Source organism: Carassius gibelio, chromosome A7, assembly GCF_023724105.1.
Source record: "Carassius gibelio isolate Cgi1373 ecotype wild population from Czech Republic chromosome A7, carGib1.2-hapl.c, whole genome shotgun sequence".
Taxonomy (NCBI): domain Eukaryota; kingdom Metazoa; phylum Chordata; class Actinopteri; order Cypriniformes; family Cyprinidae; genus Carassius; species Carassius gibelio.
The window spans coordinates 36,356,133-36,376,306 of NC_068377.1; the positions used below are offsets into that span (position 1 = coordinate 36,356,133).

The window sequence follows — 20,174 nt, forward strand, 5'->3', positions numbered from 1 at the left end:
TGCTTCTATTGACCTCATTTGTAAGTAGCTTTGGATAAAAGCATCTGCTAAACACTAAATTTAAAGATAGTGTCGATGTCACGTTTTCGCTGTTACTTTTCTCTGCGCTGCTGAGGGCTGGACCAATCAGAATCGTTTGTGATTACCGGGTAAGCGTCAAGGGTTGGTGTTCATTTGCATCTTAAGTACATCTGTAATTAATAAACGTAAACGAATACGCTTTTAGCGAATATAAATTAAATATAAATATAGTCCAAAGTAGGATTCAGTTTTCGCACGCTAAAGAAAGAAAACTACACGGCCCAGAAAGCATTGCGCCAGGCAATCTGCGGTACGGGAAGTTACGGGTCAGTAATGTTCTTTAGAGGTTAGGCTTTATCGCCTCGTTTTGCAAAGTTTGAATTTCTTTGGATGATTCGTGTTGTGTATTGTAGTATATGAATGATAATTTGCGTGGGTTGACGCATGTCTGAGTTGAGATGAACTCCAGGCGGCAGAACATTCACTTATGTTTTCCATTCACACGTGCTATGGTTTCACTCATAACGAGCTGTCAACATAACGATTTCAACACAGAATAGAATTAGAAAAACCTGCTGCACACCACTTCTGTTTTAAGTGAGCCAAACTTTCATAATCGTTTTTTTTTTCTTAATCACGTTTATTTGCTTGTTTACATAAGAATGTGTGCAACATATACTTTTTTGATGGGCCACAATGTAAAAGCTCATGGTTAAACTTTTCATCAGCAAGAATAGGGCTCAGTATTTTTTTAGATTAGCAAATTTATGTTCCTTGAATGCCTTCTGTTGCACAATAAATCGCTTTACTTTGTCTGTTTATGAATATGTGCAACATTCCCATTTTCTCTCTTTTTTATTTTTATTACATTTTTTTTTTTTTTTATCTGGAATCAATTCCTATCTTTCAAGGATTCTTTAATTGGCCTTTAACTTCTTTCTAATTGATTGCATTGCTTCAGTTTCTTCTATTTATACTATTCAATCCATTAAATCTGGATAATATCATTTAAAGGACTTGGATTAAAGGAATTGCGATTGCAAAATATTAATCATATATGTATATTGGAGTTTGTCATCATTTGGAACCAATCTACATATCCATATAGATTTTTTAATGGGATTTTTGTTATTTCTAAGCGACTGCAGTGATAGTTTACTTTCTTTTATTATCATCATGACACCATTAAAAGATTACAAAGATTACAATCACTTTTCTCTGCCTTTTCTATTCATGAATATGTGCTGCATAACATTGTTCTCTTTTTCTGGAGTTTATATCATAATTTAGACCCAATTTCTATCTAATGAGGGACACATTATTAGGCTTTTACAAATACAATTTCTAAGTGATTAATTACTGTTACGCTCATATCATTCAATCCAGTAAATCTAAATAATACTTTTAGTTTAATTTGGAACCATTTAATATCTAACAAAGATCTTTGGGCTTTTTACAGCGTTTCAAAACTTCTAAATTAATTAGTTTTTTTTTTTTTATTGCTTCCAAATTCTGAATTTTCAAACTTGCATTCCTGTATAACAAACCCTGTAATACAGACGTAAAGAAATGAAAATCACAATTTCTAATGTCTAATTTATAAAATGTTCTCCACCTAGGTCCCATCAGAAGCATGAATTACGCTCGCTTTCTGACAGCTGTGAGCGCGGCGAGAAGACCGTCTCCTATTCGCATACTGAGTGAGTCTGATTTATACAGTTTTATTATTTTACTGTTTGTAACCCGCGGTGTGGCCTGATTTGTGGCGTCGTTGTGGTCCAGCGGAGCTTCAGCAGCGATCTCCTCCGTCTCTGATCTCTCTGGCCGGAGGAGCTCCCAATCCCAACACCTTCCCGTTCCAGTCGGCTACCATTAAAGTGAAGGGAGGAGATGCGCTGGTGCTGGACGAGCCGCTGATGAAGAGAGCGCTACAGTACTCCGGCTCATACGGGTACCACACAACACACACTGGCTTGATAATGCATGTGTTCATCATCAGTAGATGAAGCAATGTTGAAACACCTGAACTACAGCCTACTGATCTCTGTGTGATGTCCACAGAACTGGAAGTGTATATAAACAGTAGGCTATTTCAGAAAGGAACATTTAAAAGATGAAAAAAGAAGAATTTGGGAGACTCAATAAATTCGGAATAATTTATTGCGATTGTTTGAATAATATCTTATCATGTAATCAATAAAAAAGCAAGTGTGATTATGAAGATTTTAAAATGTAATATAATCTAATGAGAAGTACCTAATTTTTAGATCCTGATTACATGTAATAAGTCACTACCCAGCTCTGATAATAAGTTTCTATAAAATAAGTCTATAAAATATTTAATACTAAAATGGTCTATACGCCACAATGAATCTTATTAGTGTTCATACTTTGTTTGTTTGGGGGTTTTTTTGTTGGTAACGCAATGATTCAGTGCAGATGCGTGTGATTGGCTGTTGCATTCATGTGCTCAACAAACATGTCTGTGATTGGCTACAGTGCTCAACGCTGCGTAAACACATTGGACATAGAAATCTTTGATGCTGTTTATATTCACAGAGCGCTTGCGCAAATACAGGAGCGGTCCAGTGTTGCCAAGTCTGCAGTTTTGGGATACTTTTACAGTTTGTTTTTCATGTCCGCTGGTTTAAGTGACCACAAGAACATGATATTTATTCCCTAAAATGCTAATTAACCGCCATAAAACGTGTATTTGCCCCCCATGGAAAGCAACTTTTACCATCGACTCGCGATTGGGCTATTATGTAAATCTTCCCACATAGTGACGTAGACTTTGTAGAAAACGACGCGTTTGAGAGAGGCGGAGCCTAGAGGACCTACTTTAATTCACAGTATTTGAAATATAACGTGTTTTTTGGACATTAAAGCATGTCAACATTGTTACACCAAATACACCTAATAATGAACTTTAAAAAAGCATCATATGACCCCTTTAAGAAGTATCGTCAACACTAGATGGCTTGTATGCGTGTCCATGTGTTCGCAGTATTCCTGAGCTGCTCTCGTGGATGAAGGATCTTCAGAAAAGCCTCCACAATCCTCCCACCGCCGGCTTCAGTCCGGAGAGAGGACAGATGGAGATGTGTGTCACCACCGGCAGTCAGGAGGGGCTCTGCAAAGTACACCCACACCGTTAACATCTCACATCAGATCATCCCTTTACAATCTGGAACTAATCAGATGGATCTAAAGTGCTACTTGTGGCTAATAATAATATGGTCACCTAATATAATATACATATGCATCCCTATTCAGGGTAATTATAATTAACTGTAGCGCAAACAGTAGAGCATTGCAGTAGAAACGCAAACGTAATGGGTTGTGGATGTGGATAAAATTATTTCTCACATGCATAAGTGTAAACTGAAACCATAAAAAAACATTGTTTTTATAAATGTGAAATAATTTGAAAATTAACTTAACAGTTAAAACTGACTAAATAACTGACTAATTAACGACTTACTAAAATAGGTTGAATTTGACACACTGAAATGACAAAAAACTAAAATAAAATAAATTACATTTATGTAGATAAAAGCTTCCAAAAAAGAGCTAAAATGAAAATATAAAGTGTAAAAACTAATCCCGTTTATATATTTAAAAATACTGTAATAGTATATAAATTATACTAAAAGACACACAATACCATAAATGTAAATGTATTAACAATTTTTTTTTACTAAATTTAAAATAAACATTATTTTAAATGTTTTATTTTAACTTTACTCCGAGGCACCATTTCTCATTTTAATTAAGTTTGAGTTGGTGTACTGAAATAACTAAAACTGGAATAAATTTAATAAAAACACAAAATAGACATGAAACAAATACACAAAATTACTAGAACTTAAAAAAAAAAAGTAAAGTATGAATTAAAAACTATGATAGCTATAAAAATATAAGAACAGTCTCCAGTGTTTGGGGTAATGCATTACAAGTAACGCAAATTAATCAATTACTTTTTTCAAGTAACTAGTAAAGTAACGCGTTACTTTTTAATTTACAAGAAAATGTACATTTTTTTTTTACGTAACACCAGTTACGTTACTTTGTTTTCCCATTTATTGACTGACAAGTCTCCTGTCCCCATATTGGGAGAAATGGGAAGTACAGAGGCGTTGTGCGCTTCTCCTGCGATCTGTGCAGACGTGAATTTACTTTTCCTTCAGTCTGAGGTTTATTCATAACACTTTTTGGTGTGAAAGGTTTTTATATTTTTATAAATATAACTTCTTTTATTAAAAATAATCAAGCCCTGCTTATATTTAAAAAGTAACGTGAACGTCACGCAAAAGTAGCATAATTCGTTACTTTCCATAAAAACTAAGTAACGTAATTAGTTACTTTTTTAGGGAGTAACGCATTATTATAAAGCATTACTTTTAAAAGTAACTTTCCCCAACACTGATAATGACACTAAAAGAACACTGTCCCTAATAAATGATCTTGTTACTCTGAATGTTTGTAACGCGAGAATTTAGCATTATAAACATGAACTGAAGTTTGGTTTCATTTAGTTTCCATTCAACTTGATGTACTAAAATAACTACAGCTGAAATAAAATGAACAAAATCTATGAAAAAATGACAACCCACCCAAAAATACTACAACTTTAACTTACGCAGAAAATGTAAAAATAAATAAATATATACCAAAAACTACATCTCAATGGTACTAAAATAACATATGTAATATGCTAATAATATAATAATATGTTTTTGTGGATACATAAGAAGAGCATAAAGTTCCTGATAAACTGAGAATATTATTAGTGCTTGATATTATTAGTGATATTAATATAGAAATATGTGCCATAATTGAAGATCATATCACATGGTCATTTTCTCTTTCCCTCTGTTCATCAGATTTTTGAGATGCTGGTCAGTTCTGGAGACAACGTCCTCCTCGACGCTCCCACATACTCAGGAACGCTGGCGGCCGTACGCAACACATTTTCACCATGTTTTATAATTTACTTGTGATCTCTCTTTCTCTCTCTCTCTCTCTCCCTCTCTCCCTCTCCCTCTCTCTCTCTCTCTCTCTCTCTCTCTCTCTCGCTCTCTCTCCCTCTCCCTCTCTCTCTCTCTCTCTCTCTCTCGCTCTCTCTCTCTCCCTCTCCCTCTCCCTCTCTCTCTCTCTCTCTCTCTCTCTCTCTCTATCTCTCTCTCGACCCATTAAATGTAAACATTAACTCTTTGATCACCAGCTGCAGCCGCTGGGCTGTAACCTCATTAACGTGCCGAGCGATCATCACGGGATGATCCCTGCAGACCTGAGGAAGATTCTGGGGCAGTGGGACCCCGCAGAGGCACAGAAACCAGGAAGCAGCATCCCGAGAGTCCTGTACACCATCCCGAACGGAGGCAATCCCACTGGAGCGTCCATGACCCATGAGAGGAAACAGGAAGTCTATGAGGCAAGCAGAGTTGCACACAACGTACATCTGGCCTAAATGCTCCCTGCACAACCTTACCAGTGTATTCAGATGTTTTGTGTGACATTTACTTGCTCTTTCTATTATGTTATTTAAAAAATATATATAATATTATACTAAATATATATACATAAAATATTCAGCTTTATTTCAGTTGTTGCCAATTGAAACAAAGGTGAAATAAAATACAAAAATAAATAATAATAATAAAAATTGTTAATGAAAATTAGAAATGTTGCTTTGACAACTAACTGAAATAAAGTTGATGTACAAAAATTCCTAAAAATAAATTAAAACTATATAGAAAACTTAATCCCCAAAATGAAAAAGATTACAAAAGCACAAAACGTATTACTTAAACTAAAATCTTAAAATAAAACCTAAACTAAAATATTAGTGTATACTATACTCATGTATGTGTGTATGTGTATATAATATATATATATATGATAAAGAAAACTGAAAGTATAATGAATTAAAAATATTAATATTTGATATGCAATTATATAAATAATACTAAACTAAAATGAAAATATACAAATGAAATCTAATTAAAAATATTAATTTACTATTCTAGTAATAGTTTACTAATCTACTATATTGTTTTTAATATTATTTTTACATGTTTAATGTAAAAAAAAAAGACAACTATTAAAGTTTGTATTTAAAGTGTAAATATTGCTGTTTATTCTCAACCAATAGCGTGAGTTTAGGGGCGGGGCTGTTAGTTTTTCTCGACCAATGGCAGTTGACTAATGTCGCATGTGCTTACTATTGTGTTCTTAATTTGCAGCTTGCCAGGAAATATGATTTTCTTATCATTGAAGATGACCCATACTATTTCCTGCAGTTCCAAAAAGTAAGTTCCTCTGATTAATCGCTTTATTCATGGCGTCTGTTTGTATTGTGTGATTTATAATCATGTAGCAGTAGTCATACTGTGACCTCTCTGATAGCCTCTGAATTGCTGCTGTGATAAGATAACACTCAGTAATCCTCTCTTCTTCTGTTGCTCTGCTGTCCTCCAGCCGTGGGCTCCGACGTTTCTGTCCATGGACGTAGACGGCCGCGTCCTACGAACGGATTCCCTCTCTAAGATCCTGTCGTCGGGGTGGGTGTTTGTCAGCGGGACAGTGCTGTTCTTGTTACGAGACACACTCATGGTATTGACTCAAAGAGAAAAGTGTGGAAAAGCCTGTGTTTTCCTCAGGGAGTGAGAAAGTCTTGTGTAAGGGAAGTGTATGGAAACACCAGAGGTATACCCCAGAAACCCTGTCAGTTACTTCTGTCCTCTTATGTTATTACCACACTTTTTAACCATGGTAATACTAATGTTTTCTTTCATTTTATTTATATATTATTATTTTTTTGGAAAATGACATTTGAATATAATTTGTGTACACTGTATGACTGAATGATGTGTGTGTGTGTGTATATGTATATATATATATATATATATATAAAATAGTTATTAAAATAGATCTGTATGAATTATTTGTAGGTATTAATGGTAGGTATTTAAAATGTGACAAATAACTACGTACAAAAAATGTATATCTAATTTAATAACTATATATATATATATATATATATATATGTGTGTGTGTGTGTGTGTGTGTGTGTGTGTGTGTGTGTGTGTAATAAATTAAATCATTGATATTCACAATGCAGTTATGCAGAATACAGTATATTGGTATGTTAAACATATATATTTATTTATTTATATAATCACTAATCATTTATATTAATACATATAATTTATAATATTAATATATTATTCATTTATATATATATATATATATATATATATATATATATATATATATATATATATATATATATATATATATTATTATCATTTTATTCAATATTAAATATAATTAGATATAATTATTTCATTATACTTTAAGAAATTGTCATTTTTATTTATATTAATCATTTATATATATATATAAATATAATTTAATAACATTATCTATATATAGATAATTAAATATATATGTGTGTGTATAAATATGTATTTATATATATTTATATTTATATTTATATATATATATATATATATATATATATATATATATATATATATATATATATATATATATAATATATATATATACACATGCAATAATTTTTTTTATTTTGAATTAACTATATATTTATAAATAATTTATTATTTAGATTAATTATTATGTAAATTATAATTAAATATAATTTTATTCAATAGTTGTTATATTGTACCAAAAAATAAAATCACTCATAAAACTTATTTTTTTATTTTATTTTTTAGCTGGAGTGTTTCTTGAATGATTTGTGTTTTTCCTGACAGCTTGCGGATAGGGTTCGTCACCGGACCGAAGCCTCTGGTGGAGCGAGTGGTGCTGCACATCCAGGCCTCCACGATGCACACCAGCACCTTCACACAGGTCGACGTCTCATTCATCGCTCATTCACTCTCCTGTCCTGAATCCGCTCTTCCTCGTTCCAGCTGTAATCCCTGAATCACAGGCCTTGTGTTCTGGTTTTAATGCACAGCTGCTAAACACGTGCAGTAAAAGCACAGAGATGTGTGTCTGCGTGTGGGACAGGCTCTTATGAGCAGGAGGAGGTGTGTTTGTACAGGACGCATGTTTCGGCTCCCAGCGGAGAGCAGATGAATTTGAACTTTGATTTTTCTCACAAGCGTGAATCTCAGGAGAAGAGATCAGCGAGGAAAAGATTCACAGACACACATTGTGTCTCTAGCATCTGAATCAAACTGAAGCTGAAGTACAATAACTGAATAAATAATGATACTCAAAGTTTCAGAAATGTTTGTTTTTCTCCTCTCTCTTGGTGTTTTCAGCTCATGGTCTCGCAGCTGCTTCATAACTGGGGTCCAGGTGGTTTTCTCAAGCACATTGACGGGTGAGATTTATGATTTTAACAAATCAGTCAAATAATTGTGTGTCGTTTTAGAAATTACCACAGGGTTCTGTGCTTAGTATAATTCAGTCGTTGTTGAGATGTGCATATGGCTGACATTTGTTTGGGCTCTTCCTCAGGGTGATTGACTTTTACAGATCTCAGAGGAACAGCATGCTCTCCTCCGCAGACAAATGGCTCAAAGGTTTGACTCGCATCTATTACTGACTCTAGTCTAGTATTTAAAGCAGCAGTTCACCCAAAAATGAGAAATGCTGGGAAGGTACCCTCAGGTCATCCCAGATGTAGATGAGTTTGTTTCTTCATCAGATTTGGAGAAATGTAGCATTGCATCACTTGCTCACCAGTGGATGCTCTGCAGTGAATGGGTGCCGTCAGAATGAGAGGCTTTCACTTCACATTAACTGATGAACTGGAGTGATGTGGATTATTGTGATGTTTTTATCAGCTGTTTGGACTCTCATTCTGACGGCACCCATTCACTGCAGTGATGCAATGCTACATTTCTCCACATCTGATGAAGAAACAAACTCATCTACATCTGGGATGGCTTTCTCTCCTGTGTGTTTTGTAGATGTAGCTGAATGGCATCCTCCCATGGCCGGCATGTTCCTGTGGATTAAACTCAAGGGCATTAAAGACACGCAGCAGCTGATAATGGAGAGAGCGTTAGAGAAAGAGGTTCACACACACACACACACATCTGTGTAATACAGTTTACATCTTGCCTGACTTTAGTTTCCCCTGAAGCCTCGGTTCTGGGTCATCAGGTGTTGATCAAAGGGAATAATCTGAATAATGATCTCCGGTCCCTGTCAGGTTAACTGTGTTTGTTTGTAGGTTCTTCTGGTTCCTGGAGGAGTTTTCAACATCAACAGCTCAGATCCGTGTCCGTACGTTAGAGCCGCCTTTTCTCTCTCCACTCCTCAACAGATCGATGAGGTACAACACATTCACAAATATATTTGTGTATATTCTCATGCACAGCAAGGTCTTCAGTGTCACACGATCCTTCAGAAATCATTCAGATATGCTGATTTGCTGCTCAAGACACATTTCTGATTACTATCAATGCTGAAAACAGTAATCTTTTGGAAACCGGATCGTCAGGATATCATGTTGCTGCCTACTGAATATACAGCGTTTGATACAATGCCTACTAATAGTATATCTGATATTCATCTGTGCTTCAGAATAAGGCCTTTCTTTGTCATTTATGGCTCTTTCCTCCTCATCCGAAGGCTTTTAGGAGACTCGCTGATCTCATCAAGGAAGCCATGTGAGCGGCTGATTCCCAGGAAGAGGAATCAAGATGCTGAAATCTATTAAATGCGGCTGTCGCATGCCACATATACACAATGTCCCACTTTTATTTCCACCTTTCAGATCGTACAGATGAACAAACGTGAAACTGACAACTTTCTGATGTCCTGTGTGGTTTTAAAACTGGTTTAATGTGTAAAATGTTTAACCAGAAGAAGCCCACGGTCAGGTGAATGTTTTTTTATTGCAATAGTCTTTTACTTTATAAATCTTTAATGGTGAATTGTGAAGGTTAAAGCCGTTGATTTGTGAATTTCTTAATAATGACTAGTTAGCTGCTAGTAACTCGAGCCGTTCTGGGATGCGTTTCCCAAAAACATACTTTGTTGGTTGCAATGCAATTTCCCATTGCCAACCAACTAAGTTCCTAACAGGTTAGCAACTGTGGTTTTGGGAAATGCACCCCTGAACACAAACGAGTTGTATCTGTATTGGTACGTTGCAGTAGACTAATGGACTCTAATGACTCTAATGATCAGTTTTTTCATATTATGAAAAGTTGTGGGAATGCAACAGTTGATTTTTTTTTTTCTCTCACTGTTTGAGCAAATGGTAAAGAAAAATTGTATTTGCAATGGTCTTCCATATACACCAGAAGTTTACCCTGCAAGTTTACTTCTGCTTGCCAGAAATCTGACAACAGTCCATGCGGGTCACCCATTTGATACTTATTAACCCATATTTACGAATGTAGTCCATCAGACTTGTGTGTCATAGTGCATGTTGGTCGTTTTAGACACAAAATGGTTGAATAAATAAATAAATTAGCTCTATTATTGTATGTAGTGCTGATTCTCACTCAGTTTTGTGATCTTTTCCTTATTTTATGGGATCATCTACCCAAAAAATGAAAATTCTGAAGAATGTTGGCAACCAAATGTTTTTGGGTCGCATTGACTTTCATATTATAGACAACCGAATACTAGTAAGAAAGTGAACGAGAGCCGGAATGGTTTTGGTAGCCAGCATTCTTGGAAATATCATTTTAGGACGGACTAGCTCTTTAATTGCATAAAATCCCATTGCATTGTTTAAACGTTTTTCAGTAGGGAACTTGTGGATTTGAACAAAGCAGAATGTAAGCTCTTAACCTTTGAATGCATTCACTGGATCTCTGGATTTCACACTGTGTGGTGTTTCTGTGACACAACAGACTCCTTGTGTACACCACTCAGGGAAAGAAAGTGCTTATGAAGGGCTCGCACACACACACTTGGACAGCTGTGATAAATCTTGGTGTGATTATGCATAAACTCTTCACTCATAAGTGCTTACGAAGCCAGATTAATAGCGTGTACGTGAGTTTCTTGGGGTTTTATTAGTGTAACACGCTGGTTATGACAAATGGTCAAAGTGCCTCAGGTTTAAATTTGACCAACAAGGGCAGTTAATCCTTAAACTGGAACTGGAGTGACAAAAGTGGAGAGATAAATGGATACACATTAGCTTGCCTTTACGTGGTTGTAAACCATGTAAAAAAAAAAAAACAATGGCACGACCTTTAGGTTAATATTTCTTTATATATGTCCAAGGGGGAATGCATATATAACAGTACAGTGCTGATATCAGATTGTACTTTGAAGTAATGAATGATTACCATGATAGTTGTCAGAGGTGCCATACTATATGTATTGTATGCAATCAGGGGTAATAACGGATTACATGTTACAACATTTACACATCTTTCACCTGATATTTTTTATTTGATGTACTCCTGGGATTTTCAAATAAGTATTTAATAATTCAGTATTACATTTGCATGTTCACGGTTGGTCATTGGTTAACTGTCACTTAATCACTTTCCAAGTAATCTACACAGCTCTGTATGTAGTATATAGTATACCACAGGAATGGCATTGTATTCTTTCATAAGGAAAAGATTCCTCATTCACAGTAAGTTACATGCAAAACCTGTTAACTGAGGAAATGAGCCAAGCTTGATGACAAAGTCAGATGCACAACCAATTACTGGAAGAACTGGGTCAGTTGGGTAAAAACAAACACTGCAGGGACGTTAGTGGAGAAGCAGTCAGACTGAGATGATGGGAGGAGCTAAAGACCAAACACATAACGCGTCACTCAGATCCGTTCACAGCGCATTATTTCTGGGTCATTATCATCGGCTCCCAACTCGAAACAGACCCAGAGCTTCACATTTCAGGACGAGCATCGATTAATAACAACAGGGGTACGTGATGGTGTTAATCTCGTTAAATAGCGCCGAATATGTAACCGTTTTACCAAAAAAAATTTAACCAAAGGAAACGCGGCTGTTTTTGGCTAGCAGCGTCTTATACTGTGACTGTGTTTCTCTATTCACGTAAAATATATGTAAACTTAAGGTGTTATTTTTCTTCTTAACGTTGAATGGTATGGGTTAAAGCCGTTGAATGTGAAAAATAACTAAATAAAAATCTGTATCATATGTGTCTTCCGTGGTGTAGTCTTATGGCTAACGTTAGTTAGCCGCAGTTAGCTTGAGCTGTTTTCAACAGATTTTAGCTGGTCAGATATGTTTCGGGCGTTAAAACTGTTTAAATATCACTGACAAACAACATAAACCTTGTCGTCGTTGGTTTATACGTTAACTTTAAGTAAATCAATCGATTTGTTGCGCGTATGATATTTTAAACCCACATTAGGCTAATAGTACGAGCGGTTTACCATTGCGTTTAATGTAACGTTAACAGACGTTAAGTCATGTTATTAACATGTATTAATATCCTTTTAACTTGTTTTCTTTTCATTTTCTTTATAAATGTAATAATATCAAGACTGCACATTGTTTGGTTGTGCAATATAACGTCAAATACAGACTAAATATGTGAGTGTTATAAATAACCATCCTGTTAAATGGCTTTATGTGACTTTTTAAATCATTATATGACGATTTCCGCCGCACAAATATGAGTCATTTTTATTTATATTTTTGCACGTCATTTTATTCTTGTTTAAGCTCACACACAAGGAGGAGGAGTCAACGCTTTTGTGTGCTACACTTGAGTTAAAAGGCCATCTTGACAGATGTTTTCATTCATTTGTTCTCAATGTGTTTTGTGTTTTCAGTGGAGGACAGAGCATGGACAGTTTGTGCTCTCTCCAGCTCAAAAATACCCAGTGACCGTAACATGAGGACCGGTGGAGAATAACATCTTATCCTGAGGGTTTGTTTCAGAAAGCTAGAGAAAATGAACCAGGTGAACGGATACGTGATCATTTATTTAGTGGCCGCGATTGGTTTCTGTGCGGCAGAGGCTTTCAACATCTCTGCGGTGGATGGAGGCCGAGGAGAGAACGGGACGGAGGCAGATGGGGACGGCTTGGTTCCTGTGGTGCTCAGCAAAGTAAACCAGATCATCGCCCGTGAGGGGAACTGTGCATTAATTGACTGTAATATCACCGGCGACCCTTTTCCAAATATCCAGTGGTTCAACTCGCACGGACACCTGCTTGACGTTAAGAAAAGTGGTATGTTTACTGTAAAAATCACCAATGCATTCTCATATATCATTGCACCTAATCCATTTACACTTAATATAAATCTGATCTACGTCGTGTAATTGAGTTTACTTCCATTATAATAGTGTATGGCAGGTAGTGTTCAGTTTAGTCATTGCTTCAAGCAAGTGGGAAGACATCTGTGAATATTTACAACCAAACAAAGGATTTCATTATAAAAACCTTTTTTTTTTTTACATTAGCGTTCAAAAGTTTGTGCACCTTTCTGCTCACCAGGGCTGCATTTATTTGTTATAAAATAGAGAAAAATAATAGTATTGTGAAATATTTACATTATAACCATTTTAAAATGCAATTAATTTCACTGATGCAAAGCTGAATTTTCAGCATCATTACTCCAGGCAGAAAAATCAGAAATCGTTCTAATGGGCTGATACAAATGGCATGTTTGTTTTAGTTTTTTAACTGATTTTTAGGATTCTTTTCTTAAATGTATAAAGGCACTTAATGTTTTATTTGTTCTGGGAATGAACACTGTGGATATTTTCCGTGATTATTTATTACATCCACTCTTTCGAGATTAATCTAAAATATGCAGCCATTTGATCTCTAAATCTGGTGATGTAAAACGTGACTCCCAGCTGGAGTGTTATGGATTTGAGCTCCTGGTGAGTGACTTTTGGAGGATTACCGATAGTTTCGTGCATGCTTAGTTAATGAAAGAATATTTACAGTCTTTTAACTGAAGTGACACAGAAAACTTCCTGCTCTTCAGTTGAGCCTGGCTAGTGAATTTTGACTGGGAGTGTTACTCTGTGAAGAATTAAGTGTGAACTAAAGACAGTTTGAAGGGTTTCATCCTGCACCGCATTTATGAACCGAAAGACACTGCAGGCTTGAATTTATATTGCAGGAATAGTTCACCAAAAAAGGAATATTTGCTGAAAATGTACTCAGGTCATCCAAGATGTAGATGAGGTTTTCTTCATTAGATTTGGAGAAATGCAGCATTACATCAATAGCTCACCAGTTCCTCTGCAGTTCCTCTTTTTCAATTCAATTTCTGTTAAATAAGCAGCACTTGGGCCTGAATTACATCAAATGAAAGGGAAAGCTAATTTGATTTGTCATTGCATGTTATTCATTCACAATAAGACCAGGATTTAGCATAATGAAAGTAAATAGTCCATTTTAATTTAATATCATTGACTTTGCACAAACAGCTGATAGACAGAAGTTAAAGATCAAATGATTTTACTTTACTTACATAATGCATTGCTGAATTGTTTCGTGAAGGTCTGATTAAATGACCGCAGTTAGCTGCCAGTAAGTAATGCATTGATGGACTGGTGCCAAAAATGTATTTAATAAATTCCCATCAGCACTTTAAACTCAGGTGGCTTGTGCGTAATTTATATGCATCCTTTGGACAAGGTTTACGTTTTAAGGGTTTCTACACAAACGAGGCATAAACCAACCCTAGATCATTGTCTTTATGTAAATGCATGTCTGTGGGTTATGCAAAGTCGATTAATCATGTCTGCATTGTTCACAGAACATTTTGTACTTTCATCTTGAGGAACTGGGTTTACAAGAAGGGTGTTTATATTCACACTGGTTAGTTTGGAAACATGTCTAGTCATGTCGTCTTCAACTATGTTCTTTATTTGGTGGAAAGGTGGTTATTGTTCATGTAAAACCTGATTTGCACACCTAGATTTTAACCTTTTATCACAGTTTCACTTTGCATGTGACCTCCCCCATCAGCTTATTCAGTGTGAACATTTTGTTGTAATATCAAGTTCCCTTTCTTGCATTATGACCTAAAAAAAAAATGGGAACTATTTGTTCTGGCATCTTGATTCTGATATGGCACGCTCTTATGTGATTGGTTTAAACTGTACAAGTTAGTGGGTTGCTATTTTCAGCAGTTTTGCAGATGGGTTAATCGTTGGATTTAATCAGTCCATGTCAGGTTATTGGCGTCAGATGATCTAGATCTCAGATCTTAGAAGATAAGAGGAAGAAAAAATGATATATCCGTGAGCCAGAGCTGCAGGTTTCGCTTTGAGTTGTTTTAGTGCTTATTGCTTTTGGAAATTATGATTTCAAAGTCTACACACATTTCTGCTAATTTCTTCAGGTGTTTTTGCGCAGATATACATTACTATTGATATTTGACTTTTTAATGCTGTTTTATGGCAAAATCACTTATTTCATATAAATGACCTTAATTGCAAGTAAAACAAAACAAACAGTGGTATGTCACATATGACATCTTCGTATCTAATGGTGCATTTAATTCCTCGTTTGGAAGTCGTAATTACAACCTCAGGTGTTTTCAGATTACTTCAGGTTTAAGATGGCGATGTACCTTTTTGACGTAAGATTTTTCCACTTTAGATCTACTAAATGAAGCATTGGATGTGTTTTTTCTTCTTTTTGTATTACTGCTGTAAATTGAATTGTATATTTTATAATTGTCGTTAGGGCTGTGCAATTAATCGAAATAACTATTCAATATCCATTTAAAGTTGGTTTATTACCGATACATTTACAAGTCATAATTAAACTTTGTGGTGATATTATGGTCTTGACTCACTATAAGACAATTCTTGGCCAGAATATATTGAAAAATGGAGTAGTCTTTGTTTTTTGTTTTTCAAGGCTTTTATTATTATTATTTTTTGTTATTTCATTCAAGTAGGGCTGCACGATTAAGACAGAAATCATAATTGTCAAATTTTCCCTTGATATTGTAATTCCAATTTATTAATTACTATTATCACAATTTACATTGTTTAAACCATTGTTTGATGCAACTGCATGCTGTATTTTTATATGAAAATAAACAAGCTGAAAACACTTACTGAAAAACCTTTAGTGCAATATAAAAAAAATATATATATATATATATATATATATATATATGAATGGTATTATAATGTTATACTAAAATTACAATAATTGGAAAAACCCTCAAGATATCATCTAGATATCATCTAAAAAAATGCATCTTAAGGCGCTTTGAACGGTTGAATAATTTTGACATAATTGTATGTAATTGTAATCTAGAGCTGGTCCGAACACCATTTTTTGTGCTTTGAAGCTTCGGTAGTAATCAACACCAAATATTTGAAGCTTCAAAAGGGAGGCGCTGAACATATTCTTCTCTCTAATAAAGGCAGGAATCTCTCTGTCTGACTGTCTGTTTGCATTTTTATGCCGAGAACCATTTATCCAGTCGACTTTATGCATGGCGGGTGGGTTGCTGCGGTAGGCCAGTTTCAATTTTCATATCTGGGTTCTTCGGCATTTTTGTCTTCTCTCCCAGATGAACTGAATCATGCCAGGTGTTGAAAAATAAATAAAACTATTTTTAGAACCTCAAAAAATTTTAAATAAAATGCCAACCCACCGAACGAATATTCAAATAATCGAATATTCTGATCCAGCCCTATTGTAATCGCGATTAGAAATTCGATTTATTGTGCAGCCCTACATTTAAGTTCACTATTCTGTTTTTAATAAACAAATCAAATCGTCAGTCTTAAGTAAATTATTTATCTCTCTCTTTTTTCTGCAGATGGAAAATGGTGGATTCTGGACAACGGCGTCCTCAACATCACCAGCATCACGTTCGCGGACCGTGGCAAATACACGTGCGTGGCCTCCAACGCTCATGGCAAGGCCAACTGCACAGTGACTCTGCGCGTGGTCTTCACCAACGGAGATATGGGTGTGTATTACATGGTGGTGTGTCTAGTGACGTTTACCATCATCATGATTCTGAACATCACTCGCCTTTGCATGATGAGCAGCCATCTGAAGAAAACCGAGAAGGCCATCAACGACTTCTTCCGCACAGAAGGTGCAGAGAAGCTGCAAAAGGCTTTTGAGATCGCGAAACGTATTCCTATCATTACCTCGGCAAAAACGCTGGAGCTGGCGAAGGTCACGCAGTTCAAGACCATGGAGTTTGCGCGCTACATCGAGGAGTTAGCACGTAGCATACCGCTCCCGCCGCTGATCATGAACTGCCGCACTTTCATGGAGGAGATCCTCGAGGTCGTCGGCGTGGAGGAAATGAGACACACTTTTGTCCGGCAAGCACCCGAGGGTCACGACTTGACGGCTGCCGGCACTTCTGATGATGTTTTCACGATCTTGCATGAAAGAGAGCGGGCGAGAGAAAGGGAACGCAGCGATTCTCCCGCCGTGGACTCGGACGATGCGTCGCTTCACGAGCAACCTCAGCACATAGCTATTCAGGTTTCGGTTCATCCACCGTTGGCTGCAGCAGAATGCTGTAACATAGAAGCTCCGCCTCTTTCCAACATAGTCTCCTCTCCACCCCCATTGGCTCAGCTGGCTCTGGAGGCGGAGTCTAAGGAAAACAAGGCGGAGTCTGTACAAGATGATGGTGTTGCACAGAAAACCCAAGTCATTTATGAAAGCCATGTGTAATATCCTGAAGGAAGGATAATGACCTCGCTATGCATTTTCTTGGGGAACGAAAAGGTCAAGATTAGTTTTTCTTCTCAGAAGTTGCTTTCTATAAGCCATCTTAGGAAAGATGAGGAAGCGTGGCATTTGTGTTCGGGTCAGTCTCTCAAAACTCAAATTTCTGGGTCGTATTTTACCTAAAAAAAATTTAATAAAAAAAAAAACAGATTAATATTTTGCATAAAGCAAATAAAGCCCATTTTTAATAGTTTCTTGATTATGCTGACATTTTGGTGACAACCCTCCATTTATAAAATCTATTCTAATGCATGAAATGGTCTCATTACATTTTTTAAACATTACAGTAATGTAATTCACTCAAAACGGTAGTCACAATCCCTTAAAAAATATTATTAGACCTAAAAATTGTTCAATTTTGCTGTAAAATATAACCTTGTAATTTCTTTGTGAGATTGACCTGTGTGAGTTAAATATCCCATGACAATGAATACTCATGCTGAATGTATTTTAGAGTGATGTTCTCTATTTATTTAGAAAATCCAGGTTTGCGCATGATTTTTTTTTTTTTTTCCCGTAGTAAACAGAAACTAGGTCTACTGAGGGACACAAAGCTCACATCTCACATCATAACCGGCAGACAGAAAGTAGTTCTGTCGGATGTAGTTACAGATTATTCATTTCACAAGTGAATGAGAAGGAACGACTGATTAATACAATTTGGCTGAAAGTAAAACTCTTACTGTTTGAGGTCGAAGTGCATTTTTCATTCAGTAGAAATCAAGCATTTGTGAAAATATTTCAGAAGTGACGTGCACAGTAATTCCCTCTTATAATGCATGAAGAACGCATGTCGATCTGTTTTCAGCGCTGGACTCGGAGAGACGAAGCTTTTGTTCGTGCGATCTCGTCTGCTATGTGTTATTTATCATTTGTGTCAGGCTTTGATACTTTGAATAACACTGTAGAAATTTCAGTTTGAGATTTCTAGACTTCTTCAGTTTAGTTTCCACTGGAGTCTTTATACTGTTACTGTAACGATGGTGTTATTACATTAGTAATACTACTGTATTACTTTTGTTTTCAAATGCACAGCTAGGTTTTTTTCTTTTTCTTTGAGGATCAAACAGAGAGTCCTTTATAACGGAGCCCCAATAAAAATGCTGAATCTCTTCTGATGTCCTAGAAAAACAGTTTTGCTTCTTAAAAAGGCTTACCTTTTAGTTTCAGTGCTAACAAGTTAGAATTCCTCAGTGTTGATCTTGATTTTTTTTGGGGGGGGCTCTACTTTTAGAGTAATCTAGCAGTCAACTGCACTGCTGTAAATGAGCTAAACTGGTTAAGCACTAGCCATTACGAATGTTCCTGGTCAGGATTGTCAGAGGAAGCGATGGCTGTTTAAGTAGTGAAATAAAGCTGCTGTATACTCATGATTTCCTGTTTGTCTTCATTTACTCGGATCTTTTCATAAGCCTTTGTATCATCACAATTTCATCATCATGCTTATTGTTGTTTGAAGAGCTGAATGCATTATTGAACTCGGCCTTGATCGAGATTGTGTGGGAAAGTGTTTATTGATTTGCACGTGGATATGTCCTCAATTGTCTGATTTTAAGGAATAGTTCATGCAAGATTCAAAATTTACATTTAATTTTACATAGAAAAAGTAGATTTCTTAAAGTAAAAATATTTTATTAGTAGTAGTAACGCTGCATTGATAGCATGAAATTAATAAAATCTTGAGTGTAATGTAAGTGGAATAATTCCGTGTTGCTTGTCAATGATAAACCGCATTTATAATTTCATTATATATGTAAACATCAGCATCCAAATGCCCATTTTATGATTTTGAGTTGTATGTTAAACTGACATCTATCGGACGCTTTCCAGATGAAACGATCTTTGGCAGACCTCTTGTGTGCTATCCGCTGTGTGCGATGCAAATTACTGGATAATAAGAAAGAAAATCTGATGAAAATTGAGAGATTCTTCATTGAAAAGAAATGCAGGGCAGAAGTCGATCTTCTGTTTCTTTGGAATCGACTGGATTCTCAAACATATGCACGTGCTTTGCATGTGATAGTCGCTCCATCGAAGCAGATCAGTGGTTAGAATCAAGATTAAGAGGAGAAATGTTCTTGGTGCTTAATGTGCATCCATTCACGGTAAGAATCAGTGTAGCAACATTTTCTTTACAGCTGGGAAACCTCAGGAGCCACGAACACTATCAGTATAGAAACCATACTCATGCCTCCAGTACGGTAGTTTTCATACGACTCATCTTTAAATTCATCTAAAACCATTTAACTGTAAACCCTGCCAAACTTAACATTCGTCAAACACACACACTCAATGTCTTGTATTACAAATTACTATGCTCAAAAACTAAAGCAAGTTTATTTCCGTCTGCATCATCTAGCGAAAGTGTTTCCCTGTGAATCTGCTTATTTAAATATCAAAAGTGAGGGGAAAAACACAACTTAATTAAAAAGAACTCACTGCCTATGAGTAAATGCTAACATGTTTT

General features: G+C 35.8%; 2 protein-coding genes across 3 annotated transcripts; both read left to right on the forward strand.

Moving 5' to 3' along the window:
- The first annotated feature begins 262 nt into the window (after window positions 1-262).
- aadat (aminoadipate aminotransferase) lies at window positions 263-10,497 on the forward strand. Of its 2 annotated transcripts, none has more exons than XM_052602817.1 (14): window positions 263-347; window positions 1,641-1,721; window positions 1,804-1,972; window positions 3,029-3,161; window positions 4,908-4,982; window positions 5,249-5,458; window positions 6,270-6,335; window positions 6,505-6,587; window positions 7,806-7,902; window positions 8,322-8,383; window positions 8,521-8,585; window positions 8,976-9,082; window positions 9,242-9,343; window positions 9,643-10,497. In XM_052602817.1, exons 2-14 carry the CDS (start codon window positions 1,655-1,657, stop codon window positions 9,682-9,684), a joined length of 1,278 nt encoding a protein of 425 aa, XP_052458777.1. In that variant the 5' UTR covers window positions 263-347; window positions 1,641-1,654; the 3' UTR covers window positions 9,685-10,497. The 2 variants fall into 2 exon arrangements, with proteins under 2 accessions (XP_052458777.1, XP_052458778.1); XM_052602818.1 differs by lacking the exon at window positions 263-347 and adding an exon at window positions 443-618.
- A 1,249-nt stretch (window positions 10,498-11,746) lies between these two features.
- Window positions 11,747-19,080, forward strand: mfap3l (microfibril associated protein 3 like). Its single transcript, XM_052602820.1, has 3 exons — window positions 11,747-11,912; window positions 12,791-13,192; window positions 16,770-19,080. Exons 2-3 carry the CDS (start codon window positions 12,913-12,915, stop codon window positions 17,648-17,650), a joined length of 1,161 nt encoding a protein of 386 aa, XP_052458780.1. The 5' UTR covers window positions 11,747-11,912; window positions 12,791-12,912; the 3' UTR covers window positions 17,651-19,080.
- The last annotated feature ends 1,094 nt before the right edge of the window (window positions 19,081-20,174 follow it).

Excerpts from the sequence above, each read along its gene's own strand:
- aadat (XM_052602817.1), top strand. The coding sequence starts at position 1,655 with ATGAATTACGCTCGCTTTCTGACAGCTGTGAGCGCGGCGAGAAGACCG. Across the intron at positions 3,162-4,907 it reads GTCAGGAGGGGCTCTGCAAA|ATTTTTGAGATGCTGGTCAG; the intron begins GTACACCCACAC and ends TCTGTTCATCAG. Across the intron at positions 9,083-9,241 it reads AGAGAGCGTTAGAGAAAGAG|GTTCTTCTGGTTCCTGGAGG; the intron begins GTTCACACACAC and ends GTTTGTTTGTAG.
- mfap3l (XM_052602820.1), top strand. The coding sequence starts at position 12,913 with ATGAACCAGGTGAACGGATACGTGATCATTTATTTAGTGGCCGCGATT. Across the intron at positions 13,193-16,769 it reads GCTTGACGTTAAGAAAAGTG|ATGGAAAATGGTGGATTCTG; the intron begins GTATGTTTACTG and ends TTTTTTCTGCAG.